Source organism: Lepisma saccharinum, chromosome 23 (assembly GCF_977018435.1).
Source record: "Lepisma saccharinum chromosome 23, izLepSacc3.1, whole genome shotgun sequence".
In the NCBI taxonomy this organism is placed as follows: Eukaryota; Metazoa; Arthropoda; class Insecta; order Zygentoma; family Lepismatidae; genus Lepisma; species Lepisma saccharinum.
In genome coordinates this window covers 47,909,127-47,936,783 of record NC_139251.1, presented here as the reverse complement: position 1 = coordinate 47,936,783, position 27,657 = coordinate 47,909,127, and the positions used below count along the sequence as shown (strand labels likewise).

Here is a 27,657-nt window from a genome sequence, read left to right as displayed (position 1 = left end):
ATCGTCACCGTTCCAGCAAGTAGAGCAGCAGCGTTCCGAAAATTGATTGTAGTTCATGTCTCCGCCTACGTAGTCATCGTACGCGTGCTTGAAGTTGGTATGATCTTGACGAAACAAACATATGAAATTAGCGTTGTCGCGTAGTAACTGTTTTGGAATTTTGGAAAACGTTTGAGCTAGGTAGAAGCAATCCATTTTTTTTGTGACGACCTTGCGTGAAAAAGTTGCGAATTTCATTTTGATTTTCCAGGATGGCGTCGTCGAACACAACGACTGAATTTTCACGACAATCGTCGAGTGGTTTTATTTCCGAGGGGGGAACGTTGCAATGTCCAGACCATCGTACAGTTTCATCAGTTGCTGGTATTTGGATTGCTCCAAACTTTTCGAGAACACGTACAGGCGCCTGTTCTCAAAAGGTGACAAGTTATCTTTTCAGATGCATTTACCTGGCTACCAGTACTGCGGACCGGGTACCAAACTCGAGAAAAAATTGGAGAGAGGGGGCAAGGGTGTGAATCCGTTGGACGCCGCATGCAAAAATCACGACATCGCTTACAACACCACGCAGACGGATCTGGATGCACGTCACGAAGCAGACAGAAAGTTAGAGCACGCAGCTTTCGAAAAGTTCGTGAGCAGAGACGCATCGCTGGGTGAACAGGTCGCCGCACTGGGTAGAGTCCAGCGCAGATAATTCTGCCGTGCGATGCGCGAAACAACTAAAGAAGCAGTGTTGCTAATGGAGCAGATAGAAAAATCGCTGTAGTGCGCCGATGCACAGCTGTTACGTACAACAATAAAATTAGAGAATTCAGGTCTATCTAACGTTGAGTTTTAAACGTCATGCATTATACCAGGACTAGGATTAATATGTACTAACAAGTAACTTTGTATGTAGCTACATACATATGGACTAAAAATTCGCAAAATATGAACTAACACATAAGTAAAATTACCAAAAATGCTGCAAAGAAGACTTCTTCATACGATTCCTTATTTGAGTGATTTCAAACAAAATAAAAAAATATATATATTATTTTTCATTGCATTAATGCACTGGTGGCGTTCTAACTTTTCACTTCCAAAACCCGTATACACTGGTATGGAACTGCAACGGCAGATAATAACATGCCAACGTGTTAAACCGCTACAATTGCACCATAACACTCCTCCTGAAGCAGTATTATTATTTCCTCTCTGAGATCGGCGACAGTCGGTTGCCTTTGTTGTACATTTACAAAAAATGCCGGCTTCCACAACAATAACAAGTACATATACTGCCACTAGACGATAAGCTGCGCGGCTTTTTCTTTTGTTATGAACCAGGGCCGGCGCTAGTCATTTTGCCTCCCTGGGAGGTAGCGGCAGATGCCGCTCTATTTCGACCCCCCCGGTCATTACGCAGCAACAGAAAATTGAAAATCAATATATTCCTCACTAAAACATCAAAATATAAAATAAATAATAAGACTTCTTATGCTATTTCAATACTATTCAGCGCAAAAAAATATCTCGCTCGATCACAGTTTTCAATAGGCTTATCACCCATCAAAACATGGCAATTTTAACACAGAAAACAATATGTATCGCATTAAGCAGCAAAAATAACAGCCTCCTCTATGCAATTTCTACAAGAACACGTGCCGGAGCCAGAGTTGAAATGATGTTGGAGCTACATAATTTATTTATTTTGAATAATTCCAAAATTATGAAATATGAACAATTTGTTGCTGCTGTTCGCTGCTCTCTTGCCAAAATGCTTTATTGGGATGCTAACACCATGACTGGCTTCCTCCTTCATGAACTCGTGCACGTTGCTTAGAATTTCCCGAGGTTGGCTATGCAAGGTTTTTGATTTCAACTTCGACAGAACTGGAGGCATTATGGAATTTAACGTTCATTAGCAAACACACACTTTTACATACACACACGCAATACACGCACACAACGTCAAACCGGTCAAATACTTAGTATAAAATAAAAATATGGTGCTTCCAATCCAACAAAACTCACCGCCACTTTACCTGCCTTTTCCCCTTCCATGACAGAAATAGTGCTTCATTATTACAGTTGGCAACACTAGTTACTAGCTAGCCAATAAACATGCACTGCATAAAAAAAGCAAGCACTACGCCGTGCTATATTGCCACATTAGCGTCCCTACCGAACGGTGGGAACCGCGAGCTGGAGCGCTATTCAATTGTTTTCAATAATGTTTGCGCGAGTGTGTCCAGGAATAGAATAACAATATGGCAACAATAGCGAAGGTTATCGAGCAGGGTAGAACACATGATGCTAAGAGAGAGGGAGACGAAACGAAAATTCGTTTCTACGCAACGGCAAATTTACGTGTGTGGCACTCTACCACCATCGCCATGAACACGAAACAAAAATTGGGGTAGGGTATATAAATAACATAGAGTGAAAAATAATAATAATAACAACATGTCTCGTATAACTGATTTGCCACCCGAGCTACTATCTAAAATATTCAAAAAAATAGTAAACGGAGATGTAGGGAAACTTGTAATCATAGCAAGAACAACGCCGGAATTTCGCATCCCTTGTGAAATGGTTCTCAAGGACCGTCTTCGGGGGATCAGCGGCCTGAGGTGCGGTGATCTCAACATTCTGCTTTCGGCTGCAGGGGAAAAATTGGACGAGAGGTTGGACGAACTGGAGGAGGCAAGGCAGGGAAGAAGATGGTACACAGTAGATTGGTACAAGTCTATGCAGGAGACGGAAGATATCATTACGCACATCATCGCGTTTTCCGAAGCACGGACTTTCTTCCTCTGTTAAAAAAATAATAATATATATACGTGTCAAAAAAAAAAACTTAAAGTTGGCAATAGAAATATTTTTTCCACACTTAGAGCACAGTTTGGTCGCACATATTCGCTTTCCCGGCACACAAGTACGACAGTGCCTTTGAAAATGTTTACTTGACACAGCAGTTTGGCACGTAGGGCAATTTTTTACAGAACGCATAATGCAGAGATTTTTTGGGGGTATGTTATTTAATACCTAATGCTGTGCAATGCAAAATATAATTGTTCACTTTTTTTTTAACTATTCTCTATGATCTTACTTGGTTTTTTTTTTTCGCCAAATTATATGCTTCTAGTCTCCTATACAATACAATATACGTACAATATTGTCAACAGTATCATATTTGAGCAGGTCGCTTGTCACCTAAACACTACAGCTCACAGGTTGGGAAAATCTGACATGAAAGCAGATAATACGCTTATGCCTTATTTATATATAATTTTCACGGGGCGTTCAATATTGTCAACAGTATTATATTTGAGCAGGTCGCTTGTCACCTAAACACTACAGCTCACAGGTTGGGAAAATCTGACATGAAAGCAGATAATATGCTTAAGTCTTATTTATATATAATTTTCACGGGCGTACAATATTGTTAAGAGCGTCAGTTTCCGTAGAGCTCTCTTTTTCCATCTTCCCTCTATACAGTAAAGCTGTAGAAGACACAATTAGCTAACCTAGCATACAACATACCTTCCTAATTAATATGGATATTGTCTGTGAATTGTGAATAATAAAAATATATCACCTTTGAATATTCTAGTAGAGTTGAGGAGGGGAAGAAGAAATTAATTGTTTTCTGGTGTCATTGGTGGAAAACTAATAATCCTCGTAAAACTAATTTTCAGAAAACTATTTATGGAACATTTAATAAAATAACAAATCCAGGTAAACAAAATAAACAAAACATATTATTACGAATAGATTTTGTGTAAAAACCAGAAATTGTACCTTTTCAGATAGATAGCGAATAGATCACATGTAGAATATCATTTAGGCAAATTATAAGAAATTAATTAAGTCAGTTATCGGAGGTTCATACCTCCAATTTCTCTGTAGGCACTTTAGAATAGAAGTTTTTCTATTTAAACATACCTATTCAAGGGGATATAGAAAGCCCTTTGAAATAATTCATGAAAAAAACAGATTTCTTTCTCACTTTCATGAATATTTCGGAAGGGACCAGAGCCCCCTAAACCTCTCCTCCTGGTTCGCTATGGAAATGAGGAACTAGCTGATTGGAGAGGAGAGCATAAAAGTTTGTAAATCTAATTAAATATGTTTTATTTTATATATTAAATCTTATCATTTCTTCAATCAAAATAATCAAAATTAACATGAGGTAAATATGTGATTAATTATAACTAACATTCCTTCTGTCTATTGAAAGCGAATGTTGCGTGCATGCGGAAATAACACAGAAAAAAAAAGCAGATGGAAGCAATTTAAAATCAGTGGAGCAAGATTAGTATTACGAGAGCGTAAAAACATGTGCTTTCATTCAACTTCGAAAAATAAGAATAAATGTGTGCATACAGAACACATATGCTTTCTTTTCACAGTTGTAAAATCATATAAATTGTACATGAAGTAAGTTACGGGAAGGCTCTCTCTTTTATGTCTGTGTATATGTTGTACAATTAGGTACAAGTATTGTACAATTAGGTACAAATTGTTGTACAATTATTTTCCCCAGTTGTCCAGTTGGAGTTGGGGGCATAACACTGGTACTATTTGTAATCACAGTGCTTACTCATGTATTTTGTTTAATATTTTATTTCAAATTCACTGTCAGAAACTAGTGTTGCCAGTTCCTGGATGTAGGTTTACCTACTCTGTTGGTTGTCACTGTCAAGCTTCCAGTATTCGTACAGCATAAAAAGCTATAACCCCCCTCTCAAAATATATACATTGTATACGCCAATTCTTGCTGTGAAATTTCTATGCTGTTTAACCTAATAGAATTCGAATCTCTGAGAAAGCCAAGTACTAAGCTTTAGCATTCCATATTAGCAAAACCTTTATACGTACGTATTTATAACCTCAATTTACTAATCAAAAAATCCCCCCTAACCAACCAATTAGCACATTTATATGACCTTCTATAGAGGAAGAGGACATAACATTTCCGAGCCGGTATTATTAATATGACATTCTTAACAGGTTAATGCATCAATCTTTAAGCAAACACTTAGGAATGTTTGAAATTCAAACAATTCTTGTGACAAAAAAACAAATAATTAGGAAATTCTTTTTAACCAAACAATCAACACAAATCTCTCTTTTTTATAGAGAAAAAAAAAGCATAACATTCCTGAGACAGTAATAGTGAACACTGTCGTTTGAAATTAGAAAAAAATTAATCACACGAGCATCATCATCGTCGACATCGCTTATCCTGACGGGATGCACAACATGTTTATCCAACGTACACGTTGATGATTAAGCGTTTTCCTTCTGCATCTCGTGCTCATATTTCAAATTTTAATATATCAGAAATAGTCACCGGGTATTCGATGCCAGACATTACACTTTCAAAACTCAAACTCGTATTGTTTGTAATATCCAACCCACTGTGGATTATTTTTGCAATAAACAAAATGCAGTGCAGCCAATATACACCTCCGATTGTTACAATAAGACTTTACCGCCGGGCAAACTGCTCGAAATAGACGCCAAACAGAACACAGCTAAATTGATAATAAATAGCATGTTATTTGTTTGGTTTGCATCACAATACGGAAATAATAAGAGGCACGCGCGTGCGCGTGTGGCACATCATTCCCCCAAGAGAGGTTTACAAAAATCACAATATATAAACATTTGGTCCCCCGGGGACTTGGAAAATTACGATAAGATGCATTCGCTCACCACTGTTGCCAGCTCTAGGTCTCTCTTTTTTCATCTTACAGCAAAATTGGTATCTCTATCTTTTTTTTTTAGTTGCAGGTGGGTTGCCAACACACTCTAGTTAATAATGCTACATATTATACACACACGCACACGCATACTGTGTTGCCATCCATCCATCCATCTCTTTCTCTTTTACGGCAGTATATATTTGTTGCCGGCTCTCCTTGCCCAGTGTATGTATGTTACGCCAGTATATAAATTGGCTAAACCCTTGCCAAGTAAAAAAAAGCTGTAGGTAAATATTAGCGACATTGTCAGTTGTTTAACTTTTCCCTCTCTCTCTCCTCTCTCTTTTTTTTTGTAAAAGGCTATGGCAAAAATACTAGTAGGTTGGCAAATTGCTTTATGCACTGTAAAGCAAACCTCAAGCAAGGTTGCCAGCTCCTTGCTTTAGGTTAAGTTAGACCAAAATAAATCTTGGTGACTTTTCGACTAAGATGTTGGCAATACTGCGAGCACACAAGATTGCCAGCTTCTTGCTTTAGGTTAGATTAGACCAAAAAAACCTTGGTGATTTTTTCGAGTAAGAAGTTGGCAACACTGCAAGCCTCACTGAGCCCCACTTCCGGTTTGTGAACTCTCAAGCAAGATTGCCAGCTTCTTGCTTTAGGTTAGGTTAGACCAAGAAAAACCTTGGTGATTTTTTCGAGTAAGCAGTTGGCAACACTGCGAGCCCCACCGAGCCCCACTTTCGGGCTTAGAACCGGCCAACTACCACTACTGGCCAATTAATGCATGAATTGTCACAAAAAGAAACAGTTTTCTTTTCTTAAAAACGCAGCCTAGACATTTATTTCGTTATTCTTTAAAACTTTTTCGGATCATTAAGGTCCCAAGTAGCGGTAATCATAGGCTACATTTTAATTTAATGAACAAAATATTTTATAATGTTTAAAGGAACTAATATTTTTCTTATTTTTTTCCTTACAGAACACTTATCCTGTACATTTTCGAGCCTTCCATGTATTAAATCCGCCAATATATTATTATGCTGGTCATGGAATGGTAAAACCATTTTTGTCGAAGAAACTGTTAGAAAAAGTGGGTATTTTCACGCAAGAATGATTATTTTAAATAGAAAACACAGTTTCTGTTAAAAGTAAATGTGTAATGAATGCATACGAAAGTGACCTTTTGATACAGTTTTCAAAATATTTTATGATAAATTACTTAAAGATAACTTAATATGAAAATTTAGTAACTAAATACCTTGTGCTAAAGAAAATAATGACACAGATATTATGTTTGAAAAATATACACATTTCAAAGTACAGTGGGGTGTATAATTATTGCAAAGCAAATTTTCCACGACCGTGTTAATTATCTTTGTTTTACGTAATGAGAGTTTCGAAAATTGTAACAAAATGCTAAACAAGTTGCTAACAACCTCTGCACTAACATACGTGAAAACCCAGTTCTTAAAAACAACGAGGAAGCAAGAGAAAAAATCAATGAAAAGAGTCATGGACAATTTACCGAGCAATACTTCTGCATCCCACTGTACATCAAAGAGCGTAAACATTTTGTTTTTCAAAATGGCGTCTACGGGAGAGGCTGGTGGCTCTGAATTAGGTGAAGAGATAATGAGAAGAAAATGGGATTATAGAGATAATTAGATCACATACATACCTATACTTATTAGAAAATTGGGTTTCTAACAAAACGCACAGTAAATAAGTGCGTGCTTCTTTTTTAGAAAGCCCATTGTCACATAAATATGTGTAACTATTGATCTAATTTTCTCTATTACCCCATTTTCTTCCTACTCTTAGCTCTTCAGCTATTTCGGAGCCACCAGCCACTGCTGCCACTGCAAAAGGACAGCTATTTTCACCTTGTTTATTAACAGTAGTGGCCGATTGACAATTTTCGTTTATTGTGTTCAGAACGTGTTTTAAAACAGCTCGAAATATATACATGTATATATGATACACACTCACAGAAAAGAAACAGAAGGCGAATTGTCAAACAGTATTTCCATTCCGTTTGTTTTCACACTGTGATGATAAAGAGTTTAAATAATAACGTTAATAAGCAGAGGTCAACACTTGTTTCGAATCAACAGAGTTGCATTCCTTTAAACAATACAGGATGCGAAATAAATGTATAATGATATTAGCGATAGATAATTTACCTACTATTTATCTTTGCCGTTGGCTGCACAAAAATAGTACTACCAGGCGGGAGCGAGTTCGAAGAACATTTTAAATTTTACATAACATTAGCAAATTCATAAATAATATTGAAGACAGTAAAATCTAATATTTACCATTCTTCATAATCTACCTTTGTATTTGAAAGAGGCGAAAGAGAGAAAATTTCATCCCACATTTGAAACTTAATTATCAGTGATCGTAATTGCTATTTTATTGCTGTGTAAAAACAACGCGGCACCGAGTTCCGTACGTAAGATAGTTTTGTAAACGTTTACGTGCAGGAGAACGAGGAGAGAGTTTGTAAGATTGGAATTTAGTATTAAATATGCTTTATAATTTTGGATACGAATTCCCGTGTCTAATTTAATTAATTTTAAGTTTTCTGGAAGTCTGGTAAATATTTGGCTGCACAAGTTACCGTGGATATAGCTTACAGATCTTTTTAAAAATCATCTTTCGTATTGTCAAATTGTAGGAATTTACAAGGTTAACAATAAAAGTGTTATGGATTTTATTTGCCATAACATAGTCTTGCACTTGCACATCTCACAGTATAAAAATGTTCTTTATTTTAAAATTATGGGAACATGTCTAGGATTTCATTAACCAAAAAGAAATAGTTATTTACTTCTGCAAGATGCAGGAAACACTAATTTTCAGACTAGAGAAAACATTTAATTTCTCACTCTACACCACACGATACTCAAAATACAATAATCACGTAAACTGTTGTACAGAAATATGTATACGTAGAGCACGAATACCCAGTTACGAGTTTCTTCTATAGTATGCTTGTCATAAAACGTAACACATAATATATCACATGATTTAATATATATTAACAAAAGGAAGCAATCACTTCTCCCATCTCGAAGTTAACATCGCGGATTTATTTTATCTCTATGGGTTACCACATGTAAGTCAATAACCTAGTTTGAGAAAAATTAAATGCGTCACATTCTCCAATGACGTCATAATGAAGAAACGTATAATACATGTTTAATTTTTTCACATTACAATATCTTGTTATTAAACGTCAAACTTCTTGAATATGCACGACGTAACGCAGTACTACCATCTATTACACAAGATGCAATAAAAATATAATACTTTACTTTTGTACGATCACTTTTTATGAGTTAAACTTTCGTCGTGAACATATTGATAATCTTGAAAGGGCAGAACCTATTAATTGCCGATTATATTATGGCTGTTCGTTCTCATCCAACCGGTTTGATGGCGGCTAGCCACTTCCGTCTCACACTTCCGTCTGATTTCCACGTTGGCCATGGCTTACGGTACTTTCTTATCTCATATACAAAGCTTATTTATCTTGTATACGCTCTTTTCTGTACATAATATATGTTTCAAGTACCATATGTTATAGGACATGTAAAATATCTATTGATTAGTTATTAGTGGAGATAACGGTTTCCCGTACTGAATTTGATTGCAAATACAAACATATCAGGTCGAGGGAAAACTATTAAATTGGTGATATTATAGCACCAAACGTTAACTCTTGTCGGACGATTTTCTTCATTGAAGTATATGACAAATTGAAGACTAAAATTGATAAACGCTGTAAGTTCCACAATAATTCAAACACCGTTTTCCACGTTAAACTGTGAAATGTGTCATGCTTTATAATGTGGTAAACGTGAAATGTGGCTGGTAGCCTTCTAAGTAGTTCAAAGGGCGTGTAAAGAGGTCACTAGTGTGCACGTTCTTACGGGCTGTTGTGCGGAACGATGCGATTTCCCAACACTTTCGCTTTTGGCACTTACAACGTTTACCACTTTTAGTCCTCAATTTTGTAGATAAGTAAAGGAGGAAGTGTTACATATTTTTTCCTTTGTTTTTTCAACCATTTCTTTCCAATTTCACATCGTTGCAATGAAGTGTTGATGTTGAGAATTCACTGTTAAGCATTGCAATAGGATTATAGTAGGATAATAGTAATTGGAGATGTGTGCTTAAATAAAAAAAAACGAAAATATAGGTTTACATTAATCATTAATGTGTGTACCATAAAAATCTGAACATCATTCTTTGAACACGGAACGATATTAATGAATATATTGGTATATTTAATTAACTGACCATAGATGTTGCAACTAATATTTTTTTAGCACAATTGTCATAAATTTGTAACAAATTTTCAGTGTTGAATAATTAAGTTTCAAGTACCATATTTAATAAGACATGTAAATGTAAACGAATGATTAGAATATATATGCGAACGTACATCTAAGGTGTTACAATTTTGTGTAATATTGTTTCGGATGAATACTACTAAATATATGTATGCACAGTCTGTTTGATTTCATCGGCATTAGAATATTTTTTTACAGGAGTTTATCCATGGATCAGAAATGAAGGATTTCGACAACCATATCCTAAACGACAGCCTACCACAAGCATACGGAGGAACAGTGCCTGGATTCAAGAATGATTGGTTTTTGAGGCAATTAGAAGATATGGAAGAAGCGTTAAAAGGTATTAGCCTATCGCAATTTTCAAAAGATTGAAGATTACAAAAATTCTAACATAACATAAACGAACTGTATATTTTAATCACCATAATTAACTTCAATCTTTGTTGTTTTTTAAGTTTACATTTTCTCAGAGAGACTAATGGGTAATGGGGGTTGGTCAAAAGTTTTATGTGGTACTTAAACCATTGTGCGATGTGCCTCCATTGGTATCGAATTCAAGCCCTATTGGTAAAATTGCGACCACTGCGTCATTGGAAAGGATCGCATGTTCTTGTGCTTGTGGCAGCGCAACATTGACTTGTTGATATAACTGGGAGGTAGTTGCAAGCCGTGGAGGGATATGAACCCCAAGCTCAGTACAGAGTCTTTAAAAAATATTTGAATGATAATAAAATTCTCTATAAGAATCGAATATCCCGTGAAATCCAGTGATTATTTCCAGAAGTTAGTGTTCATTGGGCGTGCAGCTATCACTGATCAACGTATTCTACGCTGTACCCTAGGTCACCGAATCTCTTCCCTAGTTGAATCTTTGCCTTACAAAGGCAACCCGTTCGCTGGAATAGATCATATCGCTTATCTTCTCGAGTCAGCATACTACCCTCTCCAAAAACTGTTTATTAAGTGCCCAAGCATCTCGCAGTTCAAGCAAATCGTTGGAGAGTGTGGTTCGTAGACAGTGTCCTTAATACCTCCAGGGAGCTGTGTGTAGAGATTCAGGGAATATCGCGAAGCAGGGTGGATACAAATCATGATTTTCATTTAAGATGATTTTTTTATTTAAATCGGATTTGTTTTTTTGAAATATATTTTTTTTTATTTTCTTAAAATTACATGTATGGTTTTTGGTACTACCATAGTATTTTTTATGGAAAGGCCTTATCTAGTAAACGTCCCTATAAAATATACGAACACTTTGATTAAACCAAATAAAAAATATAGGAAAATATTCATTTTTCTGTTTCTGATACTGTATAGCTACATGAATCTACTATGGACATATTTGTTGAGTGTGTTAATGAAACTATAATAATTTCAGTAACTTTTCTTCTAATGAACATAAAACATTCTGGATGTACTCTATAATTGTAACTTAAAATACTTCTTAAGGTATTTATTTGCAGCTGAATTTTGGATTTTTTTAATTAAAGTTTTCAAAATATCAGCTGCCATGTGTATTTACAGTTTAATGATAATAACACTATTTTACGGTTTAACATGATTTTGTATATTTGTCTACACAATATGTTTCCTATTTTTGCCTATATAAAGTATTAATTTTTTAATGAAGAGAAAAATACGGATATTTACAATTTACATATTACATTTCCTTTCGAATGAACTTCACCTCATCGGTACATGTATTTTGTTTCCTTTATTTTCCTTTCTTAGAGCCTAATAAACATGATTAAATGTTGACGAGATAATTATTTATTTCAAGTGATTTAAATCGCGATTTGAATCAACTTGATTTAAATAAGTCCACCTTGTCGTAAAGTAGCCCCACGCTTAATGGTTAAGTGTTCTGTGATTAAATATTTGGAAGATACCTGGAGCACTTATTATTTTCCCATGGTTTTTATATCATTTTCGCCGGGCCCCGTGGCGGAATGAAGAGCACATCGCGCTACGACGCCAGGGATCAAGGTTTCCAATCCCGGCCTGGTCATTGATGTTTGTGAGTGTTCATTCATGAATTTCATCATATCATCACTCATCCCCGTCTTTGCAAATTAGTGAAAAGTGTCACAAAAAGCGAAGTAAATTAAAGCAAATCAATCAATTATATCGTCTTCATTGCTAGCATTGTTCTTTAAGTCGAAGCGAAAATCTGCTGTTAGGTTGGGACCATGTTTTATTTCTTCACTCTTTTGTAAGCTTCTATTATATTACTAAACTTGAATTGTTCCTCTAGTTTGGAATGTTTATTAATCAAATACTGCCTCTGTATCCTCCTCTATTTGTAGGTTCCTCTTGTTGTTGTTTTTATTCATTGCGAGTCTGTTAATGTATCTTTAATAGGATTCATTCCTTCCTGTCATTTCTCTCTTATATCATTCATAAAACCAGTCTTTAAGTTATCTATCTATATTTATATCCCATTGTCTATTCTGTTGCTTAATAGAGTATATTACACATTATTCATGTTTCCATTTAGCATCTACCCCTGAGTCTATAAATGCGTACTCTCTTTGGTTACATTTTAAAAATTAGTATCTGTATCATTTGTCTTTTTCTGTGCTATATAATATTTTTAGTTAGTGTTAGTGTAATAGTTTCTGACTTTCTGCCTTTTATTGTTGCGCTTTGCGATTCTTCAATTACATTTAACATTAAACAAAATAATTAAAATTCACAATTGGCTCCTCAATATCTTCTAAAATCACTTACAGAGTAAATTCCCTTTCTCTGTCTGCGGAATTTCATGTGATTTTGTGTATATTTTTTTGTTGGTAACATATTTAGACTATCATTATGCTATTCTTCCTAATTCTATCATTCTTATTCTCAAGACACCAGTACACGATTTTGTCTTCATCCATCCTCATCTTCGAGATTGCTTAAAAGTACGAGAAAACGAAGCAAATTAATTCAAAGCAACTATTCTAACCAATTACTAATTTCGTTTAGGTTATAGAGCCCACTTGTATCTCGGTCTTTCTTTTCATGTACACTATTACATTACTAATTTTGTTCCATTTGGTCTTGTGAATATTACGTCCTTTCTAGTTATGTGTTAAATTGAGCCTTGATTTCTTCATCTGCTTCCTCTGTTGGTGAATATACATTAATGATATTAAAACTGAATACTCATTTTTATTCCGGCTGTAGCTATTCTTCAATTATGGGGTGAAAAGTATGTTCTCTCTCATGTTTTGAATTACAAAGCTCTACTCATGCCCAATGTTTTTCATCATCTTTGACGCTATACTTGAGGCTATATTTTGTTGTCCTAAATATTCATTTATCTTAGTATCTTGCCTCTTGTTATTTTCAACTCCATACTTTATTACTTGTTCTTCTACTTCTTACGAGGATAAAAATGTTATATTCCAAGTCCCAATATTCATTCCTTTATCCATTACTTTGTTTTGTGTCGCTTTCACTAACAACAGGAATCACTGAAGGTCTCGTAACTATTTGTTTTACAGAAAAATATCATTGACCTCTTGCCTAACCCCCAATTTATAGGAACATGAGTTGTGTAGGGTTCACTCCCCCACGCAGGTTGTCTTCATTATGAATTTACACCCCTTCCTGCCCTTTGCTTCTCTGTCAGAGTCCCTTCCCTTCGCCTTTGGGAATCCCTCCTCTCCTATACGTGAACAATATATTCCGGTAAAAACACTTACATACATATACTCTTTAACTTATATTCCTTTGAAACTACCATTGATCAACACAGTTTCTAGGATTTTGTTTCTTTGCAAATTTTGCATTGTGAATCAGGCGTTACATCGCATATACGATACAAGGCATATCCCTATATTTGAGCTCGTAGAAACATTCTTATTTTCTCTCATTACTTACACGTTGCGTAAGTTAGAGATTAAACAGGTTCCCTTGCCTCTTGCAAGGGTGAATTATATACTTTTCTACTGTATATCTGTATTCAAATACAATAAACAAAATATAAAAGTAAAATGAATAACATTTGATATAGACTCCCAACCTCTCAATAATACCCATAGATAACACTGGGGAACAGTGAAATTGCGGCACAGTGTTTGAGAGCTAATTTAGGGCGATTTCATGCTGCTGAATAATAATATAATAATATATTTCCTGAATTGGCTCTAATTTATGAAATAAATGCAACTAAATCAAAATGGCGGAAACATAAGACATACATATAAATGAACTTCCAACAACAATTTAATATTTATTTTTGTGATTACAATAATTATTATAAAAATAAATTTATATAGGCCTATGATCATAATAATTAAGAAAATATGTACACAATGAAGTAACAATCTATGTGAAACGTTTTCTATATGATTACCTGCTGTATTGCCTTTCAGGACAATCCCTCTGTAAGCTCCAACAGTAGTCGCCATCATGTGTCGATCCCACCGTCCCTGGTACCTTTCTTCCATTATCCTTATATCCTAGTGGAACCTTTCTCCCTGTTCATCACTAAAATCACCAAGGTTCTCAGGGAATCTGTCAATGTGGCTATGTAGAAAATGTATCTTCACACCCATATTAGCTCCCAATTTCTAAAAAAATTTCAACATATTTCCAACTATATCGCGGTAGTTTTCTGCTCTGTGATTCCCCTAAAAGTTTTTGACGACGGACACAAAGCTCAGCCAGGCCTCAGATTCGATGTAAGACATGTAAGTTGTAAAATTGGCATCATTTATAAGTGTACGAATTTGTGGTCCGTCAAAGATTCCTGCCTTCAATTTTTCTATACTTAGTCCTGGAAAAGTGTGGCATATATATTTGAAACAATCAACACTTGTATCTAAGGCCTTGACAAACTGTTTTATCAACCCAAGTTTAATATGCAATGGCGGAAGGATGATTTTGTCCCTATCTATCAGCGGTTCATGAATGATATTAGCTTTTCCCACTGTAATATTTTCCCTTGGGTGCCAAACTTTTATCGTCCAATGCTTTTCTCTAGCACGACTATCCCACAAACATAGGAGATATATTGCCTAGCAATGCTTCATAAGTTGCCAGCAACAATTTAAAAATAGATTAATAAGTTTCTTAATGGGAATTTCAGCCCATTATCAAATTTTGATATTACAGAGAAAAGCGTGGACTAATTTTACCTCCTACATTTTCCATGGTGTGTTTATATTTTAAACTAGAGTCAATTCAACTGAACCAATCATACAATTGGCAATCTCAGCTGTTTTGTGTGCTGAAACTGTTATTAAACTTTATGCCACAAAATAAAATCTTTTTTTTGTTCCACAGTGTAATAATTACTGTAAGTGCATATTTGTCGAAAATACATATACATTTATCGTGATGCATTTAATAATGTATCATTTTAATATTCTTGGGCAATGAATCTTATTACCAATTTCCATTCCATCTACTTTCCTGCTTTCAACAATTGCAATTTCTATATAATATTATGTATTACACAATTTTCAGTTTGAGTCTCTACAACTCACTACCATTCTAACTATGCTCCTTTTTCTGTACAAGAAACTGAAGGTTTTTTTTTTTCATAATAAAATTTCATGGAATAATCTATCACTATCCTGAAAAGTAAATAATGTTTTACAAAGCAATAGGATACCAGTTGGCTTTAAGAAGAATTGCTTACATTTAGCATTTTAGAATCCTACTACGAACGTTGCAGATATTTTGCGTAGAAAATGAAAATTGTGTCTATGAAATGCTAATTCATTAAGATAAAAATTGTCCTCGTTTGTCAGCGAATTACAAAATGTACTGTTCCCGGATTAGTAACCATAGATCATATCACGCTTACGCAGTAAATTCAGTTCCAAATTGTTTTGTATTATTATCTAGTATAATGATCATCACTCTGATGACAGGTAATATTGTGTATAGTAATTGACAATCAGTGATCATTGATTTAGTTTCTGGTCATCGATGAAATTTATTTATAATAATTTTTCCTTTACAGAAAACAACACCAGGTATGGATTTCATCGCAAAGAAGCTTAATCGTAATTGTACATAACGTCGCTTGTATATAGCAATAAAGTACCTTAATTTAAATCTAAAATGTGTTTAATTCCCAATACTAGGCTATACACCTTGCCAGGATCAATGAACTCGTGTGTACTGTACACAGCCCATACACACCCGTTGTTTTGAATTTTCTTCTGGCAATGGCACGGTCTCAGATGGTGGCAACTGCCTTTTCTATACTGATGCTCTCTCTGCATGCTAGGCCATCATGTGTGGGGGATTTCTATAGGTAACTTTAAGTAGTGTGTTCATTCATATTTAATAGGGACACAGACCAGTTAAAGTAACAGTCATAATGTGTAGTACATTGTCAGGAAAATAACATTTTATTCTGTGCAATCCGATTCACAAAATACGATGGCGTGTTGCGAATATAGTTTGTTGATCATTCACTTTCCCAATAGAAATTTTTGAAAGTTCAAAAGAACTCAAAGAAGGTATATTCATGTAAAATACACACGACTTTGTGTCATGAAAGATATTACATAATGCGTTATGAAAGCAATGCAGCTCTTTAAAAATCAATGTCATATCATTCATTGACGATTAGTTCATACGCTCAGCAATCATCAATATTATCAGACTCGCGTACTTTCGACGTGGCTTTTGGCCACATCTTGTACGCTCGCATGCGTGACCTTCGGCCACGTTGTAGACGCAATCAAGTTATAGATGCGGTCTGCATGTTGTATTGGATGAAGGGGAACATGTGTATAAGTTAGCTAATTTGAGAAGTTTAGAAAATAACAATATGTGTGTACTCTAATATTGTACAAATATTCAACACATTGAATACACTAATTCTATTTTCATAATAATAAACTGGGTAAATATTGTTCGTTTCAAAATAGTTAGATATTTCATATAAAGAAATTGAATAGCGCTACTATATTGGAAAATCAGTATTTACGTCTTTGGTCATTTTCACATTTTTAAACGTAATTTAAATATAATTGTTTTCCGTTATTTCGTGCGTTCGCCGACGTGGTTCGCTTATTTGGAAAATTTTGAACGTAGTGTGTACGGGCTCTAATATGGTACAAATATGCAAAATATTCAAAACTGTCTATTTTCTTAATAATAAAGTGAGTAACCAATAATCGTTTCAAGATAGTTAGTTAGATTTCTTGTATAAACGAATTCAATAGCGACATTAAATTGAAAAAGCAATATTTGCGTCTTTTGACATTTTCATATTTGTAAACCTAATTGAAAAATAATTGTTTTCCGTCATTCCCATCAAATTCCTGTCTCTCCTCTGTAATAAATTCTGATGCTCATGTTTTGAAATTCGAAAAGTGTAGCATAATTCCCTTACAGTAGTTTTCGGGTGAAAATAAACTTAATTTTAGTTCCCTAGCAACGTCCTTTTCCATGGACAACAACAATAACGGCAAACTCTCGAAATAATTATTTGTCATTATACCTCTAAACATTTAATTAAAACAACCACGATGTAGATATTTTCGCATTGAGTTTACCAATAGTCTATATACGTAATTGTATCTGGACTGAAACTCCTTATTATGTAGATGTTACTCTTGTTTGAGGCACCATTTTAAAACCAGGAGTTCATTCATCTGTGTGTTACTTATCTGTGAGAAATATAATGTAGCTAGACAATAAAGAATTGAAGGAAACAATGGGTGTTGTAAAAAAATGACCTTGGAAACGGTTCCTAGGGACGTGAAAAAAGTGCATTTTCACCCTTAAGGAAGGGCTAATTGAGTAATTTCTTAATTTTCTCAGTCTTTTGGGACGATTTCATGGGGGGTCGTAATCATGCATTTTTCGCCTCTGGGGCTTCCTTCATGGAGAACATTTATGTCTGTGAGTCAGTGGTGAGATTGGGGCTTTATATATATTGGACTCGCGTACTTTCGACGTGGCCTTTGGCCACGTTGTGGGCGTAATCATGTTATAGATGGGGTAAAATGTCTGCATGTTGCATTGGATGAAGCCAAACAAGTGTATAAGTTCGCTAATTTGAAGAGTTTAGAAAGTAACGTTATGTCTGTATGGGCTCTAATAAGGTACAAATATTTAAAATATTATTGTCTATTTTCCTAATAATAAACTGAGTAAGTAATAACAGTTTCAAGATAATTAGTTGGATGTTTTCTCATAAACGAATTCAATAGCGACACTAAATTGGAAATGCAATATTTACGTCTTTTGTCATTTTGTTATTTTCACATTTTTAAACGTAATTGGATAATAATTGCTTTCTGTCATTCTCCTCGAATTCCTACCTTGACTCTGTAATAAATTCTGACGCTCGTATTTTGAAATTCGAAAAGTCTAGCGTAATTCCCTTACAGTAGTTATTGTGTTGAAAATAAACTTTCTGTAAGTTCCCTAGCAACGTCCGTTTCCGTGGTGAACAACAAGCACGGCAAACTCTCTAAATAATTGTTTGTTATTATACCTCTAAACATTTAATTGAAACAACCACGATGTAAATATATTCGCATTGAGTTTACCAATATATACGTCTCGCTTATTTGGAAAGTTTTGAACGTAACTCTGTGTGTGTACGGGCTCTAATATGGTACAAATATACAAAATATTCAAAATTGTATATTTTCTTAATAATAAAGTGAGTAAGCAAAACTGTTTCAAGATAGTTAGTTAGATTTCTTGTATAAACGAATTCAAGAGCGACATGAAATTGAGAAAACAATATTTACGTCTTTTGACATTTTCACATTTGTAAACGTAATAGAAAAATAATTGTTTTCCGTCGTTCACATCAAATTCCAACCTCTCCTCCGTAATAAATTCTGACGCTCATGTTTTGAAATACGAAAAGTCTAGCATAATTCCATTACAGTAGTTTTCGGGGTGAAAATAAACGTTCTTTAAGTTCCCTAGCAACGTCCGTTTCCATGGACAACAACAAGCACGGCAAAACTCTAAATAATTGTTTGTTATTATACCTCTAAACATTTAGTTAAAACAACCACGATGTAGATAATATTTTCGCATTGAGTTTACCAATATATAAGTAAGTAATTGTATCTGGGCTGAAACTCCTTATGTAGATGTCACCCTTGTTTAAGGCATCTTTTTGAACCAGGTGTTGATTCATCTGTGTGAGATCTGTGACAAATATAATGTAGCTAGACAAATAAGAATTGAAGGAAAGAATGTGAGGAAAAAGAAAAGCCTTGGAAACAGTTGCTAGGAACGTGAAAAAACGGCATTTTCACCCTTAAAGAAGGGCTAATTGCCTAATATACTATAAGGTAGCGCCATCCGAAAATTGCCGATCATGCACGAACGCGTGACGTCATGTGGGAGGATCGGTTATGCTCGGTGCTCCTTCGGTTATGTTCGTTCGGGGCTTGGCAGAAGCAAACGGCCGCTATCATTTCTATGCGAGTTTCAGAGAGGGAAAGTGTTTCATTACTTTGAGGGGTAAATATTAATTATCATACTTCGGGATGGTATTGAGGTATTCCTTTAATGATTAGTAACATAATTAAAACATGCTACTTTTAAAAGAGGGGGAAATTGCACATGCAAAAGTATTGTAAAAATTCATTTTTCTGAAACATGATCGATATATTACAAAGAAGGTTGTCCGTGTTCTAATTAGAATTTCATATTTCATCATTTCATAAATCGTATTATGATTTTAATAAGAAACGCTGCATGATAAAGAAGAATTGCATAGTGAAAGAGTTACAAAGAAAGAATTGATTGATAGATTTGGTTTATTTTTGCTTTTCTGTCTTTTTTTTAAATATGAAAGGAAAACCCATAAGAGGATCTCTTTCTTTCTTTCCACAAGCCGGCTTCCTTGGCGTGGTGGTTAGCACATCGCACTTCAACGCCAAAGATTTGGGTTCGAATCCTGGCTTGGGCATGGATGTTTGTTCATTCATCCTTTCACCACTCATCCCTATCTTCGCAAATTAGCCAAAAGTGGCACAAGAAGCAAATCAATCAATCAATATTTGTTTTCACATATACTATCACATTTACTAAATTCTCAATTTTCCCATTAAGGACAAATCAATATCTTGCCCGATTGGATTCGAATCCGGGACCCCTGGCGTCGAAGCACGATGTGCTAAGCACTACGCCAAGGAGATCGACAGAGGCCTCCGAGGTACTACGGGCTCACAGAACGTCCGAGGAGTACTATCGGATTATAAATTATGGATATTAGAGTTTGGATAATAAATAAATAAATTATATAATATATAATCTATAAATAAAAAACACCCGTTCTTTATTTATAGAATCTCAAAGAGAGCGATAGTTTGCCAAACTAAAAAATAATCCTATCTTGTTCTCACGATAATAAAAATAGAAGGCATAATAAAAAATAAATTGGTAACTATAGATTGACACAGAATTGAATAAGCTGAATTTTGATGTAACTCGTTTTTATGTGGTTCTACTGATTAAATTTTAATTGGAGTCCAAACTTGAATATCCGTAATTTCTAATCCGATAGTAGTCCGGTATAATATATTTACAACATTTAACACACCGAAGTACAAATGCCTAATATTTAGTTTTCTGACTAAATAGTTCCTTCTTATTCATTCAGAACGTTGCAATCATTTCCAGGAACATTTCAAATTTTACATAACATCAGAAAGTATTAAAATTATACTGATATACTTAAAATCCAATCTTTACCATTCACCATAATGTAACTTTATTTTTGAAGTTATCAAGTGAAAGAAGCAATATACAATCTAGATAAAATTTTACTCTGCATTTGATACTTACTCTAAATTCGAAAGAATTCCCAACCTTCTTCATATATTTATTTACTGTACAATAATTTACGTACGGATCAAAGTTCCACATGCAAAATTTTTTTGAAAAGTTTTATGTGGAGGAAGAATGATGAAATAGTTTGTAAGATAGTAGTTTCATACTTTGAAAACGCAATTCCAGTTTGTAATTTGCAGATATTTTTAATTTCTCTGGTTCAAATTTGGCTGCAAGTTATCGTTGTCATAGTTCTAAAAAGTATTTTTTCGTATTAAGAACTTTACATACAAACGCGTGCAGAAGATGAGTCAAAGTGTACAAGTCCTAATTTAACTAAGTTAACCTACTCGAAATACTTGATGAGTACTAGGAACATCAAACTTAAATGTCTTAACCTACTAATTCAAGCCTATAGAAATAGATCTTTGATCACACGGTAAATGAAACGCTTTGAGAATATCCATGAAAATATATTAGTTTAATTAAACAATAAAGGAGAAAAGTTACATGAACTCAAAATGATTGACCGTGCAAGTGTACGAATTATTATTCGTTAAAGGACTTTGTCCGCAGATTTTCCATTTCCATTCCCATGTGTGTCTGAGTTGTATAACTGGAAAATATACTCCAAGGCTGATATGCGACACACATTTGTACATTAACGAAGTATGTAACTTGCATTACACTAATCTTAGATCTTGCTCTTTTTGACAGAAATGTACTACAAAGAAATAATGTAACATCCATTGGTTTATATTGAGTACAAGGGTACAAAATTATTCACAATATATTTGTGAAATACCAAAATTGAACAAAGTTGCAAACATTTTAATGATGGGTGTAATATTCACTTATGCAATATTTACCATCGTGCATACAACGCTATGTAACTCGAATTGAAGATGTACTAAGTGAATTTCATTTCGAATAGCGTGAAAGTTAGTACACGATCTTCGAAATGCCCATTTCCGACAACGTTTTTCACAATAATGTGAACATACAAATCACAATCAACATCGGTCTGTGTTAAATGAAATTGTTAATAATTATAAATCCGACTTACATAAAATGTACTTAACAAATCAGTTAGGCTCACTACGTACTTCGCACTAGTTGAACACATTTTCAAGATATTGATGACTTCTCTTGTAGTACTGTCGGTTAGGTTACGTTCTAGATTTTGAACTTTTTTATTTGGTTAAAGCGGTTGAAAGAGGTTGTTTGTAATCTTTAATTTATTTGCATCATTATGCAGATGTGTATTTCTCCTTTGTAATAGATCGAATATGTTTTCCAACAACGAAACATTGCTTGCAGTTTGTGTATATACCAACGTCTATATATTTTCACTTTTTTGGCAGCATAGTCTTTAGCCTGTTTAGGGCACGTTTCCTTATTGCGTGTCTTTCGTAGCGTACAGCTCTGCAAACCTTATCAGCACGTCCTACAAGCGAAGCATATTGTGAAGATAAGTGTTTAGGAGAACTACACCATTTCCTCGATTATTTGGTAAAAAGGTAAAGTGCATAGCACCCCTGTGCATAGCACCACGCCATGAAGGCGTATAGGGGGTGTGGGGGTAACGCCCCACACTTTCTTGATCCGGTCGTGAGTGGGGGTGATGTGATCAGCATCACGCCCCTGACCGCCTTTACCCCCCAGGGTTTCCCCCAGGTACCCATGTTATTCGACGCTGGGTGGGCGCCGGGGCCGCTTCCATCGTTAGAAAAGTTCCCGGATTTGAACCGGCCGGGGATCGAACCCGGGACCTTGAGCATGGTAGTCAGACGCGTTACCAACTGAGCCACCGCGGCCACTATTCGATTATTTGGTACTAAAGTAATTGGATGTAATTTTAGCGATGGTACTGCAGTTGGCTTCAGCACGTTCTTTGGTGTAAAATACAGAAATTCTGCTTTTAGATCTCGCACATATAGTCTACTTCACAATAATTGGCACTGTACACTTGCATTTTTTACATTTCGTCTACAAGCATGAATCCACTGTTTACTTACGCAATTATCGACTGGAAATCTATGATATTTTATGACAGTTCCTTTAGTTTTCTGGTTATAGTTTTCATAGCTTGCTACAGCACAATTAGACATGATTGCAGTCTAGAAGTACAAAAATACAATAAAAATAAATCGAACGCCACAAAATCAACAACCTGCTTGTTCCGATTTTTGCGACGTGTTTGGTGGTAGTAGCTAAATGTACCCCGCACCAAACTTACTGCACATAGCAACGAGCACCGTCAAACCCGATCCTCCCAGATGACGTAATGCATACGTACTTCACATAGCAACGAGCACCCCCTGGGCTAATTGAGCGATATTTGAATTTTCTCGGTCATTTGGGACAATTTCATGGGGGGTCGTAATCGGGTGTTTTTTGCCTCCGGGGCTTCCTTCATGGAGAACATGAGTGAGTGAGTGGTGGGATTGGGGTAATTTTTCCAGGGTGTAGTTTTTAATATTGTTGTGCAAAAATTGAGTGGGAATGTCCATTGAAAAATAATTGTTTTCCGTCATTCCCCTCGCACACTTTCGACGTGGCTATTGGCCAAGTCTTGTGCGCTCGCCGATGTGACGTTCCGCGACTTCTTTAGTTCCACCATGCTCCTAATGTCGTTGAATATGTCAGCATGTATTAATGTAGTATGAAAACGAGTGAGTACGATCGTTTATTTGAAATTTTTAGAACGTAACGTTGTAAGTGGCTGGGCTCTAATAATCTTGCGAATATTCAAAACATTATTGTCTATTTTCATAATAGTAAGGTGGGTGAATAATATCTGTTTCGAAGTAAATAGTTAGATGTTTTATACATACGAATTCAACAGCGACATAAAATAAAAAAGCAATATTTACTTCTTTAGTCATTTTTACTGTTTAAAAAAGTACGTTCTCTAATGTACGTGTGCGTGGATGCTCCTTTTAAAGTTATCCAGCATCGTCTGTTTCCAGGTTAATGAACAACTAAAGTATTACATGTGTAAAAATTTTAAAACAGCCATGATGGAGATACTTTTATATTGAGTAGTAAGTTGTTACTGTTCATGTAATCTTTGGACTGACTCATGTAGATGTCATCTCTTTTGAAGTATGTTTTACTACGTATACTTGATTCATTTATTTTAATCTTGAGGAAAATGTAAAAATGACTCTTCTCGCAAATATAAATGTTTGGACTGTTGCCTATATGCATTTCAAACTTGTTTGAAGTCTGTTTCCAGACCTTGATTTTTAACACATTGTACCTTGGAGATTTAGAACAATGTATTACTGCTTATGTTGTAGCACATCATGAACAAATTGTAAGGTCATTCATGGATAATTATTTTTTATTAATTAAAAGTAAGCAATATGTATATTTTTGTTAATGGAGTATCCGAGTAACATACATTAACTCTCCCACTGTGAAGAATCACAAATAAGTTTTCTGTACACTATATTTTTTACGTGCGCAACACCGTCTATGATTTTTTCTGAGGGTACTAGAATTCTAACATTTCTAGGTGATCTAACACGGCTCATCGCTACATACAGTTGTCCATTTGCGAAACAGTCTGAACGAAGATCCACGCCTACAACATCTATGGTTTGACCTTGACTTTTGTGTATGGACATAGCGTAGCACAACTGAAGAGGAAACTGTCTTCTGTACATCTGTAGTGGGCTCCCAATCACAATTCTAAACCTAAACACTATTCTTGGTATGCCGAAGTGTTGGTTGTCTCCTGGTCGCCGCACCGTGATCAGCCGAGGACTTATGGCCACAATATACACTTTGGTACCGTTCATTAGTCTATCGTCGAAATTTAGGTTTCGCGTAATCACACATAAAGCTCCCACTTTCAACCTGAGGATGTGATCTGGAACTCCTTTCCAACGTGCATGGTGAAGCATCTCCACGTCTACATCAAAGCCATCTGCATCATCCTCATCGATGTAATCATAACTGCACATATCATGGACGTTTCCATCCAGTGAACGCATAAGTATTGAATTTATCTCATCCACATTGGAATTGTGTGTGCAGAGAATAGCTCTATTGGATGATCTATCTTTGTTTGCCAATACTTCAGGGGGGAAAACAAATTCAATTAGATTTTCCAAACAGGTTTCCACTTGAATATTATACATAGGAATACCTTTACCGCAGGCACCATAACTTAAACTGTCGTTCCCAATTTGTATCAGAAATTGAGAGTACTCCTCTTCGCCATGAGTTCTTTGTGGTGCAGTCAGCCTAAATATACGTAAAAAATCCCACACATACGAAGACCGTTATGATACCGATACAATATCAATTTCTGATCGGGTATTCGGTAAGACTGGCGGAATTTGACGAAAATCTCCTGCAAAAATAATGATTTTGTTTCCAAATGGCCTCTGCGATTGCATCAGATCACGGAGAGATCTATCCATTAATTCAATTACATATCTATGAGACATGGGAGCCTCATCGTAAATGATTACTGTGGACTCCCGAATAAGCTCTGCACGTTGGGAACCATTGGTGAGACCCCAAAAACCCGTTCCATCACCTAGTTCTAAAGGTATCCGAAACATGCTGTGAGCGGTGATACCTCCCTCCATGTTGAATGCTGCAATGCCAGAGCTAGCCACACAGAGAACAATGCCATTTTGTGACCTTATATGTGCTGCTATAACCTGTAGCAATAGCGTCTTTCCGTAACCTCCTGGGCCATCAATAAAAAGTGAACGACTGTAGTTTGATGATGAACTAGTCTGACTTGCCATATGGTCCACATAATTAAACACGCAGCGTTGTTCTTCCGATAATTTAGCTTTCCAATATTCTACAAATGTCCTTAGCGAAGATGAATTGTACATTAATCTCTCCCTTCCGAGCTCAGTAGAATTGTCTTCAACGTCTGGAAGACCATGATCTCTCAAACAAGTCCCGTGGCGGCGCATGCCACGTTCAATTTCGATGAACGCCAAATTGTATGCACGGAGGGTATTATTACGAATGCTTTCCAGGAAATCTTCAGAGAGACAGTGTTGAAATTCGTGCCACAAATCTGAAGCTGGAGCACCAATATTGCAGAGCAAAACAAAAAAAGAGCGCAAGTTGTGTGCAGTCATAAATACTGATGCTTCAGCCATTGCGTTTCTATATTCCTCCTCGTTATTGATAAGACCCAGTGCTCGGGCTGCTTCTTGAAAGATGGAGCAACACTCCCCTCCTCGTCTAATCAGGTCTCTAAAACTACGACAAGCGAATCTAGAAAGCAATATACGAAGATAATACAATTCTCCTCTGTTAGGAGCAACCCAGAAAGGACGAGAAACCACAGTACCCCGTTGTCTGAATGTTATAAAATGTTTCCCATCAGGATGCATGTGTATGGCGACTGCTGTAGTTTTGGGTCGCCTAGTATGAACAATATATTTTTCATGAAAATCAATGTACGTTAGGTTGTCGAACTCTGGCAAAGATGGTCGATTTAAATATATGGTAAGCTTAGATGAAGACCGCTGAACAGCCTCAGCCTCCTCACCTGGTCGGAATATCAGTAACTGCTTTCCTTCTAAATGTACAGGTAATACTTCTACAGTAGGTTCCCTGCCCGTTATATTAAACTCCAGTACCCGCCAAGCTGCGTCACTTGCTCCGATATGCCTCTTTGTAACGTACTGCTCAACTTCATTAACCTTATCTTCGGGCACCACAGCGACACGCCTCAATGAACTTCCTTTGGTTATATATATTTGAAAAGATACTTCACAACTCTTCGTGCAGAAGCAATCTCAAGATTTATGTGACATTCATATTTCAGCAGTAAGGAAGAGTTGTATGGCACCACCCACGAATCGCTAATTTCTACCTGTCGGCCACCTTGCTGAAGCAAGGCAGTATTTTCAGTATTCCTACGGTAATGAACAAATCCTCTATCGTCTATGTATGTGACTTGTGTATGGGGCTTTGGGAACCATTTTGTGCATTGCTGTTTCTCAGCATCCCAACATGGCACGTTTGTGCGATTTGGCGGGCCGCACGGACCATGAATCATATGACGAATAACAAGCACTCTCTGTCTACCAGCCGCTTCCTCAGATCCTGGAATGTCAGCCCGTATCACTCTGTCAACATCCGTAGACTGCCTAGGACCGCCCCCTTCGATTCTGAAACATATGTGCGCATGCGGTAATCCCCTCATTTGGAACTCTACCACCCACACAATGTATACTACTTTCCCAAGAAAAGCACCACTCCTAAGGTCACGTAGTATCTCCTCCAGTTTTATATGGAACACCCTACAGCACACTTGAGGCTCACTCTTGCATGTTCTGTGAGTCGATAGCCTGATTTCTGGCCACTGGCCGTAAGTTGTAAATGTCAGAAAATATGTAGGGCCACCAAGTCGTCCTACTAATGCCATTTCATCTAAATAACGCATCTTCATGTATCTAGGTCCACCAGTGAATGTGTTAGGGAGGTAAATTCGACCAGGTATGAAACCACCCTCTCCTAGAACGGTTTCATCTCTGCGGATAGTATTCACTACATGCTCTCTTTGATCAGATGTTTCTATCTCTAAGTCCAACATTTGGTTCCTGGTGGTTGTAACACTTGATTCCACCTCATCTTATGGGGCACTTCTGAGACTCTCTTCCTCTATCCTTACGTACATATCGACGAGCCAAGTCTCTGACAACCTACCATATTGTGTGAAACGCTTTTCCGACATTAGTAGGCTACGAACATATTTAAGCTGTGATAGTTTGCAACCTTTATTATCCAATCGGTTTATGTACCATCCAGGAGTTCCTTCTGGATACAGCAGTGGGTAC

General features: G+C 36.0%; 3 protein-coding genes across 3 annotated transcripts in view; 1 reads left to right on the top strand and 2 right to left on the bottom strand.

Moving 5' to 3' along the window:
* Positions 1 to 16,120, top strand: part of LOC145977683 (alpha-tocopherol transfer protein-like) — a 57,566-nt gene extending 41,446 nt beyond the window's left edge. The window contains exons 6-8 of the mRNA XM_083109898.1: positions 6,679 to 6,789; positions 10,259 to 10,403; positions 16,026 to 16,120. Coding sequence (XP_082966024.1) covers positions 6,679 to 6,789; positions 10,259 to 10,403; positions 16,026 to 16,066 — 297 coding nt within the window. The 3' untranslated portion in view covers positions 16,067 to 16,120. The remainder of the gene's footprint in view (positions 1 to 6,678; positions 6,790 to 10,258; positions 10,404 to 16,025) is intronic.
* Positions 16,121 to 24,237: 8,117 nt separating this feature from the next.
* On the bottom strand, positions 24,238 to 24,831 carry LOC146005490 (ATP-dependent DNA helicase PIF1-like). The gene has a single exon (XM_083144735.1). It carries the CDS (start codon positions 24,829 to 24,831, stop codon positions 24,238 to 24,240), a length of 594 nt encoding a protein of 197 aa, XP_083000861.1.
* Positions 24,832 to 26,564: 1,733 nt separating this feature from the next.
* Positions 26,565 to 27,413, bottom strand: LOC146005489 (uncharacterized). The gene has a single exon (XM_083144734.1). The coding sequence runs from the start codon at positions 27,411 to 27,413 to the stop codon at positions 26,565 to 26,567; it is 849 nt and encodes a 282-aa protein (XP_083000860.1).
* Between the last annotated feature and the right edge of the window lie 244 nt (positions 27,414 to 27,657).